Source organism: Lissotriton helveticus, chromosome 5_1 (genome assembly GCF_964261635.1).
Source record: "Lissotriton helveticus chromosome 5_1, aLisHel1.1, whole genome shotgun sequence".
In the NCBI taxonomy this organism is placed as follows: Eukaryota; Metazoa; Chordata; class Amphibia; order Caudata; family Salamandridae; genus Lissotriton; species Lissotriton helveticus.
In genome coordinates this window covers 210,283,056-210,299,440 of record NC_136065.1, presented here as the reverse complement: position 1 = coordinate 210,299,440, position 16,385 = coordinate 210,283,056, and the positions used below count along the sequence as shown (strand labels likewise).

General features: G+C 47.8%; 1 protein-coding gene across 10 annotated transcripts in view; it reads left to right on the top strand.

The window, feature by feature from the left end:
- The window catches only part of EHMT1 (euchromatic histone lysine methyltransferase 1), a 984,283-nt gene that overhangs the window by 478,897 nt on the left and 489,001 nt on the right, over positions 1 to 16,385 (top strand). For all 10 annotated transcript variants that reach the window (XM_078642016.1, XM_078642018.1, XM_078642009.1 and 7 more), the window contains one exon: positions 9,584 to 9,729. In XM_078642016.1, the coding sequence (XP_078498142.1) occupies positions 9,584 to 9,729 (146 nt within the window). The remainder of the gene's footprint in view (positions 1 to 9,583; positions 9,730 to 16,385) is intronic.

Genomic DNA, 16,385 nt, shown 5'->3' with positions numbered 1-16,385 from the left:
TCGCTGATTCAGAAGCCTTTTGACACTTTGGTAGAAAGGTGTTATAGAACTAGCCTTAAAACGTCAAAGGAGCCTATTCACATTATTTAGTTTTCATTAGAACATGTCCAAACAAGATTTCCATCTCAGTATAAATGTGAAAAAGCTAATAAATGGGTGATTATTGAAAAATGCAGGCTGCTGACTCTATCATATTTTTCCACATCTTCAGTAACATGATGGGATGTGCACTCTTGTTTTGCAGGATTCTTATTTTTCATGTACCCATATTCGCATCACAAAGTTTTCCGAAGATACAAATTTTGTCAAACATATTTCCAATTTAAAGTTCTTCACTATAGACTAAAATGAGCTACCAGAGATTTTCAAAACGGTGTGGCAGTATTACCAGTATGTTTCTACAGGAAAGGAATATTTATCCTTACTTGGAGGATGGCGACAAGAATAGGCATTGATAAACCAAACTTTTTCTGGACTTGCACTTAACAGTGTTCATCTGACTGTCAAGAAGGCAATATTATTTCTTGCAAACAGTTACATATTTAGGGATGGCCCTCGACTTGAGAAATCTAAGCAAGTCTCTTTTTCAAAATAAATGTGTTGCCATTCGTCAGAAATGGCTCATCTTTGAACAGTACAGTATCCTTCTGTTTGCCAAGTGGCCTCTCTTCTGGGATCCATGGCCTCATGCATCTCTCTAGGCTGGGATGCAAGGTCACACTCTAGACCTCTGCTCGAATGCTTGTATCAGTGGTCATGGAGTAGGGATGACTAGGTACAGCTGTCATGCCCCCCAGTCTTTGAAGTGATGGTACAAGAAGAAGATTCTTCTGGCTGGTGTCTCACACCGTCCTGTGATTCGTTCTCTAACATTTGTGACAGAAGCCTCTTTAGTAGGATGATGTGCTTATGTAGGCAATCCTCCCACTCAGGGATTGTGGTCTTCAACAGAGAAGGACGACCAGATCAGCATGTTGGAGGGATGCAGTACATCTTGCTCTGAAATCTTTCTGGCTTGTGAGCCAGGCACTCTCTATTGCTTCAAATGGAAAATATGTTGACTGTCTACTAAATGAACATGCAAGAGGTAACAAAGTCCTGGGTGCGCTCTTAGGAGGCTCAGGCGATTTGGCACTGGATTATTCTTAGTGGAGTTCAAGTGACAACGATGCATCTTCGACCTGCTAAACTCAAAAGAAGGAAAGTTTTATTGTTTGTAGAAAAAAAAAAACATAAGTGGGTTCTAAATGATGAGATGTTGGCAGACATCTGTTGCTGGGGGCATCCAGAAATAGGTTTGTTTGTTACAGAGGACAATACTACCATGTTTCAAGAACCTCGGACCCTGGGGATTGCCCTCGATGATTTCAATAATTTGTTTTGCTTGTATTCATCTTTTTAGGTCTCGCCTGAGCCAGCGCATGCGCTGCTAGAAATTTAGTTAGTGGGCTTTTAGAAGTGCTACCACACGCTTTTGCTAGTCTAGCGCTTGCGGATACGCGCGCTAGCACGCGCGCAGCCGCCAGCTTTCATCGCCCGATCAGCTTTCACTTTTGCCGTACGCGCGCACACACCATTTGCATGTTTTTTAAATTTATTTTGTTTTAGCGCGAGCGCACATAACTCTCTGGTTTTATTTTTACTTATTTTCATTTTTGTAATACAGAAGCCCTCTAAGCATTGATTTGCAGAAACCTGAAACGTGAACGCTTCTGGTCATTTTTGTTGAAATCCAAAACTTGGCAGTGGAAGACGGTACTTCACAGCGGACTTGTTCCTCGTGTCTCCCGCTTCCCTCGCTCGTTGTCTTTCTTCTTCTTTTCTTGAACTTTCTCTACTCTGTTCTCTATCAGTTGTCTTCCGTCAGCATCCCCCGCACTTCTGAACATTTACTGATATGAAAGCTGACAGCGTGAAGTAACATTTTTTACAGCCGGATATGCACGTTTGTTGGGGGCTTTTAAACGTAAAATGGTCAATGCTGAAAAGAAATCTCTTCTCCACCCCCACTCCCTTCCCACCCCCTGCTAGTGAGTTCCGCTTAACAGCTAAGCAGATTATATTTTCTTCAAACCTAGTATAACACTAAAGGTTTCCATTTTCTGTGCATGATTATTGTAATCACCTTCGTGGGGGTGTTTAGAATGCTCCAAGTGAAAAATGTAGATTGTGCCCACCTCGTCTAGTATTGCTGGGAAGAAAGCCCAGAATTCTCCATGCTCTCTGTACATGGAAGTGTCCTTTACTGTAGTCTTAATAGGCAGATAAAAAGACAAATCTCGGTGTACCGGAATTCGTTGTATTTTTAACTCTGGATTTTAGCTCTAGTGTTCGGAAAAAGAATGAGGTCGCTGGCAGTCCATGGGTCCCTTATTTGTCTTCATCTGGGCACAGGGATGATCCCTGGTGCTTGCGAGGCATTTATCTGGAGCCATTTACTCCTTGTCCAGGTCTGAGTTAGTTCTAGCTGTATGCAGGTGAGTCGAGAACACTGGGTTCTGCGAAGGAACAGCATTGGGAGAACACAAAGGCAGGAGTGGCATTGAAGGTACTGTCCAGCAGAATTCCACGTACCGAGGGCAGCGCAGATGCAGTACACTCCCCCGCCACCCACCCCAGTTTTAGAGATGTGGGTGTCCCATGCCAGAGGCTACAGTGGTCCATTGCAAGCAAGTAAACCCCAAAGTTTAGGGATCTGGCCGTAAAGGGTATTTTTGTTTATAGAAGGGACGTCTCATTCAAGAACTCCAGAATTACGCGTATTTGAACTTGAAGTACAGTCCTGTCTAACAGAATTCATTTCAGTGACCATCCACGCAGGCATTACGCCTCTTGTTAAAAGAGCAGCATAACCTCTTGAGCCTGGTCTGCTTCTGCACGTATACACCAGTCTAATATTCGAGCCGGCTCAGATAATCTGTTAAAGCACTGCATCTACCTACTGTGCTCCATTCATGCCCAGTGCGGCTTTGAATGCACCGTGTGATCGTGACCTTTCTCGAGGCTTGTTGGCACCGAGCTGCTCCGCTGCCACACAGATGCTTCGTGTTCGGCTGATCTAATTAAGCTGTGCAATGACAGTTAGGATTGTAGATTGCATCAGCAGCGTCCAGTGTGACTCTTAGATAAGAAAGCGCCACTTGTGCCGAAACCACAGATTTCCGCATCATGTATATCAGATGTCAGCTCTGGTTCCCTGAGAAACCAGCGGCCATTTGTCACAACCCGATTAAAAATAGACCCAAATCTCAGCCTTGCACGATTTATATTTAAAAAGGCACTCATAGCTCAGCGGGTTAATTATATTGTAGTAGCATTGTATGAAACTGCACAAGGCGGGCTTGGAATCCTCCCCTGCCCGCCGTGGGATCAATTCAGATTTTCATTTTCAAAAGTCTATACTAAATACGTGCCGTAACGGTATTAGTTTTATTGATAGCGTTTCGGTATCCCTTTAAGCAGTGCTCTACGGGTCAGATGGACTGCACTCAAGAACAGTGTGTTGCAGGCGTGCAACTGAGAAGAGCGGTTTTATTATTGTATTAGGTAGCACTTTTTAAACCTGATGAGACTTTAAAGCGATTAGCACGCTACTCCAGAATCCCAACATGGTTGTTAGTCTAGTGGTAATTGTTGGGTATTGTTATTACTCGTGCTTTCGAAGAAAAACATTCCATGCCATGCATCTCTCCCGTTTCTTGTGGTAGATTACATTAAAAGGAGTTGGATGTGATAATTAGCAGGGGGTTATGTAGGTTCATGTAAATAATCGGTGAGATGAATAGATCGTCTGGCAGTGATCCGGTATGGTTAGGTTGCAGTGATAGGGTTTTAAAGGAGAGGTTGTTATCTAGGAAGTGATATGTGCGCCATTTGCGGAAGTACAGAAACCGAGATCAAGACAGACGGGCATGTATCTCAAAGAGAATAAAATGTATAGTCAACCCTTTTGAAGAACTTTTGTGGATCTTGAAGGAAGTAGGGCGATAAGCCTGTAATTTTTCAAATTGCCTAAGCCAGGTGATCCGAAAAATTAGACCTATGACCTCACTTTCAGCCTTTCCTATAATTACCGTACCTCATTTAGCCAAATGGCTTTCTGGTATCACAAAGTCTCAGGCCTTAAAAGGATGCACGCAAGTGTTGAGCTAAGGTATAGCACAAAACCACTGTACTCTGAGATTCACCAGAGGCTACAGTCTACTCACTGACTTGCTGGTGCCCCTCTGCACCTTTCAACAAGCCGTTCCTTCTTGCTTAACTGTCTAACCGATTTGGGACTGGTTGGCTCGACCGTAAAATGGCTGAAGTCCTTTTTAGGTTTCGCTTGCGCTGTGCTTTCGAAATCTTTTGTAAATTAAAAATATTAATCTTGCTTGTTACTTAAATATCCATGCTTTTTATTGCTAATTGCTTGCCATTTCCTTTAGGTCTCTGATTTTTCTTAGTCTTCCCTGTTTGTCTTTTCTGTGTCACATGGACAAAAGGAAGAAGTACTTGGAATTTTCATCTACTTCCTTTGTTGCTAGAGCTACTTTTTTCTTTATAAACAAGGTCATTTTGCTTCAACATCCATCAGGGGTAACGGGTACTATATGAATACAAACCTTGCTTCTCCTTCTATCCCTCCGATATTCTTCTGGTATACAACATGGCTAAACACATTGGCAAAGCCAATAGGTCTTGCCTTTGGGGCCTTATAAGTGTTTAACCATGCAATAGTTAATGTGGTTGCACCAAGGGTATTGTGCTGCATAACTGACCACTTTCTAATTCCATTTACCAACCCCTCCTGGAAAGGAAAGTATTCCATTGATGGATAAGCCAACATTGGAAAGCATCTTGTTAAAGATAAAAAGTGGGTCTCCTAAAGATCTGGCACCTATAATGAAATTGAGGCAGGTGGCGGAAGTTGTGTCTCCTGTCATATTAGAGCTGATCAATGCCTCATTCTCTTCCTGAGTGGTTCCTCCCTCTTGGAAGGGAGCAATGGTAAAGGCAATTTTTAAAAAACCTAGCCTTGATCCTACAGTCCTGGGAAATTACCGCCGTATATCCCTTCTTCCCGGGGTCAGCAAAATCGCTGAAAAACAATTCAACTCCGTACTTTCCACCTTCCTAGAGACACACAATCTCCTTCATCCATCCCAGACAGGTTTCCGACCCTTCCAGGGAACCGAATCGGCCCTGATATCTGTAGTTGAAGAGGGAAGGAAAATTGGGGGCTCCGGGGGCACCGCAGTGGTCATTCTGTTGGACCTCAGCGCTGCCTTCGACACAGTAAACCGTCATACTCTGGTCCACAGACTCATAAAAATGGGAGTCACCGGAACTGCTCTGGCTTGGTTGCAGTCCTATCTGAGTAACAGATCCTTTCAGGTCTTTGATAAAGAGGTGACCTCCACTCAGTTGCCCCTCAGATGCGGAGTCCCCCCAGGGGTCATCCCTGAGCCCCACCTTATTCAACGTATACATGGGCTCCTTAGCAGAGGGGGTGCTACCGTTTGGCGTACATATAATTACCTATGCAGACAACACTCAACTTGTGGTAGAACTTAATCAAGCTGAAAGGTCCTCCTACAGTCTTCGTCCTTGCCTAGAAGAAATCGCAAATTGGATGAATGATTCCTTAAACTGAATGGGGACAAAAGCGAGATAATGATCTTGGGGAATCATTCCCCCACTGATCTAAAAACTATATGGCCGACTGCCCTCGGCTCCCACCCTTCCCCCAAACTTCAACTAAAAAGTCTGAGAGTCTGGATGGACCAAGAGCCTTCAAGACTCGAGCAAGGAAGACGGCAGCTGCGTGCTGCAGCATCCGAAAAATGATGCGAAAGGACCTCCCTCTTCTCCCATTCCAAGCAAGAAAAATCCTGGTCCAGGCTCTCATTTTGTCACGGTTGGACTACGGGAACGCTCTCTATTTGGGCGCTCCCGCTATAACCTTTTCTAAACTCCAGATCACACAGAATTAGGCAGCAAGACTTCTTATGGGCACTCCCAAACATCAATCCATTAAACCTGCCCTGAAATCCCTCCACTGGCTCCCTATTAAGGAGAGTCAGTTTCAAGTCCTTATGTATCGTCCACAAGTCACTAGCGGGAAAGGGGCCCTCCATTCTTCAAAACCTCTTTCAGCCCTACCTGCCTAACAGACTTCTTCGTTCAGAAGCCTTGAATTTTGTCGTCCCCCCCAGGATTAGGAAGGCAAGAAGTGGGGGTCGACTATTCTCATATAATGCAGCAAAGCTATGGAATGCGCTTCCCCTCCACTTACGAAAGGAAACTAATCATTGGCCTTCTGCAAATTGTTAAAGACCTGGCTATTCCCCTAAATTGGCCGAACTCTATTCACCTGATGCTACCAGCGCTGGGATGCCTCCGGGTAGCCATACTATGAATGTTTCATTTCATTTAATTTCACAATATTTTTGACTCAATATTTTTGACTCAATATTTTTGACTCAATATTTTTGCAAGTTGATAATAACAACTCGATGTTTTGTCTCAACACCCGGGAGAGGGCATCATTTTCTAAACTTTTCTGGATCCTTTGAGAGATAAGCTGTTAATGAATATCAGACAATGGTATGATAGAAGATGTGACATTAGGAATTTAAAGAATTTAATGGTGGAGCTCGAGGAAATCTCAGATTACACTACACTAGCTCTTGACAGTTTCACTGTTCAAACATTCTTAAGCCTGAAAGAGCACAGACTCTCCCGTAAGGGATTAATGGTGTGCACCATATCAATCAGCATAGGTTTTGCTTTGTGCTGAGTATAGTTTTTGTAGAGGTAAGAGTTTTTCGAGGACACCTCTGCACGCTAACAGCCAAAAACTATTGTCTTCAGCGTGTGAATCTTACAAGCATAGGTTTCCACGTATTATTAGTGTGGCTTACAGTTTGTCCTCTTTTTAAGGTCAACAGCTCGAAGCATGCTCAAAAATATACGCTTATTCTTATAGTGGGGAAAAGTGGGACTTGAGATCCCAGCTTGATTTGTGCTGTTGACACTGGCTTGTCAAGTAACCCTCAGTAAGTGGGGCTGTTAGACAGGTGCAATGAAAATCTACTGAATAGCGGTATGATTTGCTCTCGGAAGCACATGGATATACTCTCTTATGTCTGCCCTTGACATAGAGATGGAATGTTGTCAGTATGTGAGCTCTTTATGTATAAAGCTTTGAAAGGGCGGAAATCATCTCAGGACAGGGGCCTCATTTCTGATTAGGAGTGTTGAGAGTCCTGGATACGAATCTGTTAGCAAATGTTTTGTTGTACTGGGGAGTTTTCAGCTGTGAAGGACCATTTAGTGACATTCAGTTTCCCAACAACTCCCCGAGTCCTTGCGAGTTGCTTGTTTTGTGGCCTGATTTAGTAATTAGAGCCTCCTCGTCATGATGAAAGCCACCCATCTTCGTACACGGAAAACTACGGTCTCATCACTCTACAGTCATTACTGTACTAGATGAAATGCATTTTTTCGACAAAAGTAAGGCTTGGTATATCAAATATAGCTGTGTTTTGTCTGAATTCTCTGCATTGCTTTCAGAGCTGTACCTTTGTTTCTCTTTGTCTTCGTTGTTATGCTTTTAGTAGTCCTAGGGAAGCTCTTGTGTTGGCAGCACCATCTTGGTTGGTTCTTTGTTTCCATACACTGGTCTATCTGCTAAATGTTCTCTGGTGGATAATCACAAGAAATGTAAGTGAGCTATCCAGCTTTTCATAAAATGCCAATAGCATATGAGGAAAAGAAAATATATAACATTTGTCGTGCTGGCTGTGTTGCAGGGCTTCAAAGTCGCAAGCTTATTTTAGATCGTGTTCATTTAGAATAGATCTTGGCTCCTTTCAGCACATATATTTTCATGTTTAGCATATTTTTTGTACCCGCTGAGCTTTTAGCAGAGGTGTACATGCATACAGTTTGAATGTCATACATTTCCTCCTGATTCAGCAGTCACTACCTGGAATTGTATGGACTTCATCTTGTTTTTCAAATTTAGGCTGATTAAAATACAAAGTCGAAGTTAGGAGAGAGAAGTCCTCTTAAGCCCTAACACTTTATATAATCCTTGGGTAGGTTATAAATAAACCACTCATGTGCATTGTCATATTTTCCTACCCTTTCAGGGTGGCAGGGACTTTCGCAATATTTTAGACATTAGGCCAAGATTAAATTTGTAACATTCTGGCTCTTTCCTTTCATTAATCTGTGAGTATTCACATGATGTAGGGGGGGGGGGGGTGAAAACGACTTCTGTTGCGCCTAAAATGTATAACTTTGCACAGTTGTACCATATACACAAATGTATGTTATATATGGTGTACCCCATCTCTGCATAACCCCCCCCCCCGCCTCTAACCTTATCTTTGGTATAGGTCCGATCCTGTTTCTCAAGTGCTCAGTAAATTCCTCATAAGAACTAATGCCTGCATTTTAGCCACTTTTTGGTGTGCCTCTTTGATTTTTGTTTTCTCACTGACACATCTCCCTTCATCAAAAATGGGTAAAAAGCGGCAGTAATTCAGCTTTAAGACCTTTGTGTGGGCCAGCAACTTACTACATAACCTCCTCCTCCTCTTGCTTGTGGGATAGCCATTGTTATGAGGTATATGCATAACTGCCTGAATAGCATGCAGAATAATGGTTCATCAACTGTTAAAGATTTTTGATTTAGTCACCAGCACAAAGAATTGGGAGGTGAATACAGGTTTTCCTCAATGGAGGTTGGCAGTCTTTTTGTTTGTAAGGTAGCAAGGTATTTGCATAGGGACACTTCCTTGTAGATGCCACCTTCGCTGTCCCTCTGCATGTGCTGAATAAAACCCTAGGGAAAGTTAAAAAAATCTTTTCGAAAGACTATGTACCTGGTGAAACTTGCCAGCATGACTCCATCGTTTCTGTCAGAGGAATGGCATGAACCACTCAGGAGCAGAGCATGTTTTGAGGTCAAAACTCCTGCTCCGGGGACTTATCACACCTTTGAATTCTATGTTCATTTATACTGACAACCAGAGACATCAAAGCATTTGAATCCAGAGAACGTGTCCATGACTGAAATGTAGTTTTGCAGCTTATTACTTGTGGTTAGTTCTCATTTTATCACTCTGCCTTTAACTCTTTACCTTTGCTTGACTGGTTTTGTTTACTTTTTGGGTGTTTCCATAGTGTGAATCACAACCACCTGCATAGCTTCATAGTATGTCTGCCATCTCTATATAAGAAGTGTTTATTGGCACTGGATCGCTGATGGTGGTTGTGTCTGATTTATGTTCTCAGTGTGAGAAAAGAGCGGTGGCTGATGTCTACTCTTCATGAAAGTATTAGGTATTGTAACCTCCATACCTGATTCTTCGTTAAGTGTGAGTGGAGTACTTTGCAGTAGTTGACTGTGAAGCCAAGGTTACAGTAATTTATGTAACATTTGCGCCGTGGATGTGTTTTCATCTCTGATAAAATTGCACAGCAATCTTGTGTGTGCTTCTGTCAAACACTGAAATAAATTGTTCTTTGGTAAAATAATCTACAGAGGTTGTTTACCTCAGTAACTAGAGTTATCGTAATATTGCAGGTCCTTCAAATGGCGAGGACTTGGTGGAGACAGATGGGCTTCAGGAAGTACCGCTCTGCAGCTGCAGGATGGAAACACCAAAGAAAGATGAGATTACCATGCTTGCTAATGAGCAGTGCATGGCAACCGAGAGCACGGATGGAGAGGTATGAACATTGATATGTGCTGAAGGAAATGCTATGTTCATCCAATGTTTTGTGAGGTGGTGTGTGTTAGTCCACCACTTTTTAGTCTCAGAGATACCAGTGGTATATTGGTTTGGCAGTCAGTTAATGCACATATGAAGTGAATAAGAATGTACATCCTCCTAAGATGTTTTTGTTTTATACCAATTTTTATTATTTTGTTCATAAAACACGAATATCAGTACAGTCAAACTCATTTTGTCATAGTTGCACCCCAAATACACAGACTTAATCCCATCAGTCATCTAAACCCAAACAGTAAGAATCCCTCCATTTGTCCCAAATCTTCCCATGTTTCTGGGGACATCACCAGGCCATTTATATTAGCATTTCCTGTTAGGCACACCAGTCCGTCCCCGTTCGCCAAACTGCCAATGAAGGCGGAGACAGGGATTTCCACCCCCAAGCAATGTCTTAGTGACGGGGAGGGCCACCCCCACCACGGCACATTCCGGTCTGTCTCCCCACCCCCTGAAATTCCCCCTCCAGGTCAAGGACTGACAAGAGTTCTTGCTATATCTCCTGCCAGTACGGGACCAACACTGGGTAGGATCAAACCACATGAAAAAACTTTACATCAGTCGCCTTGTAGCGAAAGCATTTGCCTTGCAAAATCCTACCCACTCCCTGGAGCCGCTGGTAGGTCACATAGGTTAAATGGAGATAGTTGAATTGGATCAGTTTAAGGCATGTGGAGATGGCCAGTTCCTATGGGGCCATCCTAGTGGCCCTCCAGTCGGTGTTGTCCAGTTCCCCAACAAACGCCTCGCACCTCTGTCTCAGCCTCGCAAACTGGTTTGGGAAGTTAATGACCAGTGAACCGTAGACCTGCGATATAGCGCCATGGGTAAGCCTGTTTAGCCCCCAGCAGGCTTAAATCCGAGATCGCAGTGTCTAATGGGAGGTGGGCCACGAGAACATGTCGGAACTGCAGGTGCTTAGGTAATTGAGTATTAGATAGTTGTTGCTGTTGTAGAGCCTGGAAAACTGAAAGCTGCTCCCTGGCCCAGAGGTCCCCTAAGTGGGAAATAACTATACTGTCCATTTTAGCAAACCCAGCCAGGCCTGCCATGTGATGTAACCAGGTGTCCAGCCAGAGAGGAAACTTGCACATCTGAAAGAGACACGTTAGTGATAGATTCCTTACCTTAGAATATCCCCAGGCGTCAGACTGGATCCGGCAATTTTTTGCATAGCAGTACCCATGCGCATCGATAGGCGTCCTCTGCGGCTCCCGTGTCCGTCGTTGGCGTCGTGGGCGCCACGATGACGTCGTCGGAGTACTTAGACGCCTCCTCCACATGCTGACGTCAGTAATTCTTTTTTCCGCGCCAGCAAGCGCTGATCCGGTAAAAGTGGTACACTTAGTCTATTTTTGACAAAAAATTTTCGATCATTTTTGATCTACTTCGAAGTCTGTAGGACTCTGACGGTGCCGGTAGAGATGCCCGGGTTCAAACCCTGCGCCGACTGCGACAGACTGATGTCGGTTACCGACCCCCATCGCCGGTGTCTACGTTGCCTAGGCCTCGACGACAAGGCCTGCTCCGACTGTCGAGCCTTGACATCTAAGGCTAGGCGGGAGCGGTCCCGCAAATGATCGAGCTCCGGCAGTCGGCCCCGCGCCGCTCGAGGTCCCGGTCCGCGAGGAGGTCGAGGGACCGGTCGCGGGGTCCGGGAGTCGTCCACGGTCTTCGGGCTCCTCAGGTAAGCACAAGAAGTCGAAGAGACGTCATCGCTCTTCTGACTCCCCCCGACGCTCGCGCGATGCGGCCGGGGGTTCGGGCAACACCGCCAACGCGGCTCTGCTGGAGCCGCAGGTGTCGCGGCCTGCTCCATACCCGCCGGTCCCTGGGCAGAACACGACGCTGGGGGAGATTGGTGACTTCCTCATGGCCATGAGGTCGCTCGCTTCTCCGTCAGGTTCCGCGGCGCCTTCGGGCCAAGCGGTCCAGACTGGGTCCCCACGCGGGCCGGGTGCTTCGGCCCCGGCGCCGTCGGGTGCTCCAGCCCCGGCGCCGACTTCGGTCCCGACGCCGCAAAGCCTCATGGTTCCGGTTCCGGATCTGGGTCGCCGCCGGTCGACCTCACGACCTCGCCGGCGCCGGCCCAAAGAGTGTCGCCCCGGGCGCTGTCCCAGGACGCCGCCGTCCCTGGTCCTGCCCTCGGTTCGGGTCTGGCGTCAGAGTGGCGCCGCTCTCGACGCCGTTGGGAGATTTCTATTTTTATGACCCGGCCCCATCCTTTGAGCCTGAGTACCAAGCGATGGGTGACGAGGGGGACTGGGAGGGGTCTGAGGACCCTCTGGCACGTGAGTGTCCGTATTCTACGGACTGGACAGGAGAGTTTGGTGAAGCCAGTGGTCTGGACACTTTGCCCAACACTGGTTTTTTCTCCCCTCCTAGCGTGGCTACGGAGGAGGGGGCTGCCTATAGCGTGGTGCCTTGAGCTCCCTGTCGCGTCCGTGAGGACTATCCTCCTCACTGAGGTCCTTAAACCGCAGGCAAGCTCGGCCGAGCCTCTGCTGCCGTTTAATGAGGCCCTATCAGACGTTCTTCTGGGCACTTGGTCCAAGCTCGCCACAGGTGAGCCTGTGGATAGGAACGTGGCCTGGCGCCCCCGCCTGGCTCCGGGCGACCCTTGCTTTCTGTCTACCCACCCCACTCCCGAGAGCCTGGTCATCCAGGCCTCTAATTCCCAGACCGCATTCACGTCGGCTCCCCCCCCGACCGGGAATCCAAGAGGCACGAGCAATACGGAAAGAAAGTATTCTACTCCCTGAGTTTAGGATTGCGGTCGGTCAATACCGCATGCCTCTTGGGCCGCTACACCCACACTCTGTGGGATACGGTCGCGGACGTGCTGCCAGAATGCCCGGTGGAGGTCCGGGCTAAACTCGGCCAAGCCCTTGTGGAGGGTCGAGATGCGGCGCGTTATTCCATCCGGTATAGGCTTGACACTACTGACTATCTAGGCAGAGCGATGGCAACGACGGTGGCGATTCGTCGCCACGCCTGGTTGAGGTCTGCCAACTTCTCGGCTGATGTCCAAAACACACTTATGGACATGCCGTTCGATGGCCGTCACCTCTTTGGCGACAAGGCAGACCATGCGCTTGAGCGCTTTAAGGACTCCAGGGCTTCGGCCAAGTCCTTGGCCCCGTGCCAGAAAACGGCTGCCTTTCGTGGCCAAGGAAGGGTCGATCTTTCAGCCTTTGCCCCGAGTCTCAGTCAGGTTGACGCTGCGGCTTCTTGGGCTGATGGCCTCCTGCATCCTTCTGGTGCATCACGCCCGGTGGCGGATGCGGGCTCTGCAGTGGGACCTGAAGTTTCAGTGGGCCCAGCATCAGGGCAACTTGTCCAACCATGTCTTGATCTCGGAGGGCACTGCAAGACGGTTGCAGTGGTGACTCACGGACCGCGATTGGGTCAGCGGCAGATCCCTCTCCCTACCCCAACCGGAGCACATAGTTGTGACAGACGCATCCCTCCAGGGCCACATGGGAGAGGCGGAGATCAGAGGCCTCTGGTCTCCGGCGGAGTCCCGGCTCCACATCAACCTTCTGGAGCTGCGGGCGATCCGACTTGCACTGAAGGCATTCCTACCCTCTGTCCGGGGGAGTGTAGTGCAGGTGTTCACGGACAACACCACCGCCATGTGGTACTGCAACAAACAGGGCGGGGTGGGGTCGTGGACCCTATGCCAGGAGGCTCTGCGCCTCTGGCAGTGGCTGGAACATCAGGGCGTGACCCTGGTGGTTCAACACCTGGCAGGTTCCCTGAACGCCAGGGGGGACGAACTCAGCCGTCGGTGCATGATGGATCACGAATCGCGTCTGAACTCGGACGTGGCGCAAGGCCTCTTTCAGCAGTGGGGAGAGCCTTGGTTAAATCTATTCTCCACAGTAGAGAACGCGCAATGTCATCAGTTCTGTGCGTTGGAATTTCCAAGGCGGCACTCGCTCAGAGACGCTTTTCGTCGCGAGTGGAGTTGCGGTCTATTGTACACCTTTCCGCCTATACCACTTCTGCCCAGAGTGCTGAAGAAGATCAGGGGCGACCGGTCCCAGGTTATGCTTGTGGCTCCGGACTGGGCACGAAGATACTGGTATCCAGAGCTACTCAGCATGTCTGTCGATTCCCCCGATTCGTCTGCCTCTTCAGGAGGACCTTCTGTCACAGCAGCAGGGGACGGTCCTCCACCCGAACCTGTCCAGTCTCCATCTCCATGCTTGGAGATTGAGCGGCGACAGTTGAGGCCATTTGACTGGCCTCCTGAAGTTTGTAATGTGATTCTGGCAGCCAGGCGTCCCTCCACAAAGTCGGTATACGCCTGCAGGTGGAACAGATTTGTGGCATGGTGCACAGCAAAGGCTGTGGATCCACTCTCTGCCCCCCTTTCTGAGGTTCTTCTCTTCCTTCTTTCTCTTGCCCAGCAGGGCTCTGCTCTGGGCACTATCAAGGGCTACCTTTCTGCCCTTTCCGCCGCCTTAAGACTACCTGATCAGCCTTCTTTGTTCAAGTCCCCGATTGTTAACAGATTCTTAAAGGGCATCACTCATATGTTCCCTCCGGTTCCTTTCGTGTTGCCCCAGTGGGACTTGAACCTGGTTCTAACCTACCTGATGTGCGCTCCTTTCGAGCCGCTACATAACTGTCCTCTCCGTCTTCTAACACTTAAGACTGCTTTCCTGGTTGCCATCACCTCTGCCAGGAGGATGAGTGAGCTCCGGGCTCTTTCCTCTAAACCTCCTTTCCTTTCTGTCCATCCAGACAAGGTTGTGTTGCGGACAAGGCCCTCTTTCCTGCCCAAGGTAGTCACAGCCTTCCACATCGGGCAGTCCATCACCTTGCCCACCTTCTTTCCGCCTCCGCATCCCTCGAAGGAGGAAGAGAGGCTCCACCGTCTGGACCCAAAACGTGCGCTCATACTATCTGGATCGCACACGCCAGTTCCGGGTGGATGGCCAACTCTTTGTTGGGTACGTGGGTGCTAAGAAGGGACGGGCGGTGCACAAGCGGACCATCTCTCGATGGATCGTGTTGTGCATCCAGGCGTGCTACTCTTTGGCTAAAAAGGAACCTCCTGTTGGGCTGAGGGCCCATTCCACTCTGGCCACGGCGACTACTACTGCCCCGGGCTGGGTGGGTCCCCTTGCAGGACATTTGTCAGGCAGCTATGTGGGCCTCGCTGCACACGTTCGCAAGACACTACTGCCTGGACAGCCAAGTCCGGAGGGATGGCTTCTTTGGCCGTTCCGTCCTCCAGGACTTTCTGGTATGATTATTGGTTCGCAGAGCCACCACCGGGGTTGGTATTGGTGAGGTATCTATTCTAAGGTAAGGAATCTATCACTAACGTGTCTCTTTCATATGCACAAGTTACTACTTGTGTAACGATATATCTGTAAGAGACATTAGTTAGTGATAGATTCCTTACCGACTCACCCATCCTCCCCGTTCTGCGAACTGATATCTATGGTTAAGGTCATCCCCTTTCAGGGCCCTAGTTTCATGGCACCAGTGTTGGTTTTTATCATGGCTCTGCGTTTCTGGTGCGGAAAAGCTGTGTATAAGAACTGATGTCAGCACGCGGAGGCGGCGTCTAAGTACTCCGACGACGTCATCACGGCGCCGACGACGGACGCTGAGCCGCGGACGATACCTACCGACCCGCATGGGTACTGCTACGCAAAAAAAAATCCGGATCCAGTCTGACGCCTGGGGATATTCTAAGGTAAGGAATCTATCACTAACTAATGTCTCTTACAGATATATCGTTACACAAGTAGTAACTTGTGCATCAATCTATGGTCCTAGCCCTTAAGTCAGAGCGCCAGTGTCCAGCTCAAGAAGACAGCACAGGTAATGTCTGGAAGTTACTGTGGAGTCTGAGGACGGTACAGGATGCCCATGATTCGGTCAACCCTCATCAGGGCCAACTTGGCCATGTGGGTTGGGTCGCTCCAACCCCCATTAAGCCAATCGTTGACACAATCACCTGGGAGGCATTATAGTATCGATGGAGGTCCGCCATTCCCATACCCCCATCATAAGGCGACCGGTGTCAACTATCCAAGGCAATACAGGGCCAGTTGAGTTAAGGACTGTGAACCATTTGTTGCGGATAGGGAGGGGAAATATTTTTTAAACTATGGAAACTAGGGAGCACCATCATTTTGAAGAGGGCTACACGCCCGAGAAGGTAGACATCCCCATTTCTGGCAGTTCTCTTCATGTTAACCACCAGGGGAGCCAGGTTAAGGGGCCATGTTAGCTGGAATAGCTGGTAAATATGGATACCCAGATTCTGAAAGGTCTGGCGATGTACAGGAATCGCTGCTCGCCAAGACCAGAGGCTCGAATTGCCTCGTACCGGGTTTAATATCGATTTTGTGGTGTTAACTCAGGAACCCGAGGCTTCCCCATATATGCTCAAAAGTTCCAGACATCAGGTGTCCGAAGACTGAGGATTATCCAAAAGGAGCAGAATAATTAATTTATTTATTTTGAAAGTTTTATATAGCGCGAACAAGATCTTTGCAGATATCAGAGCGCTTTACAAGTACAAGGGGATGATAGAGTAGTAATTGAGGTCATTAAGGTACAAGGTGCATA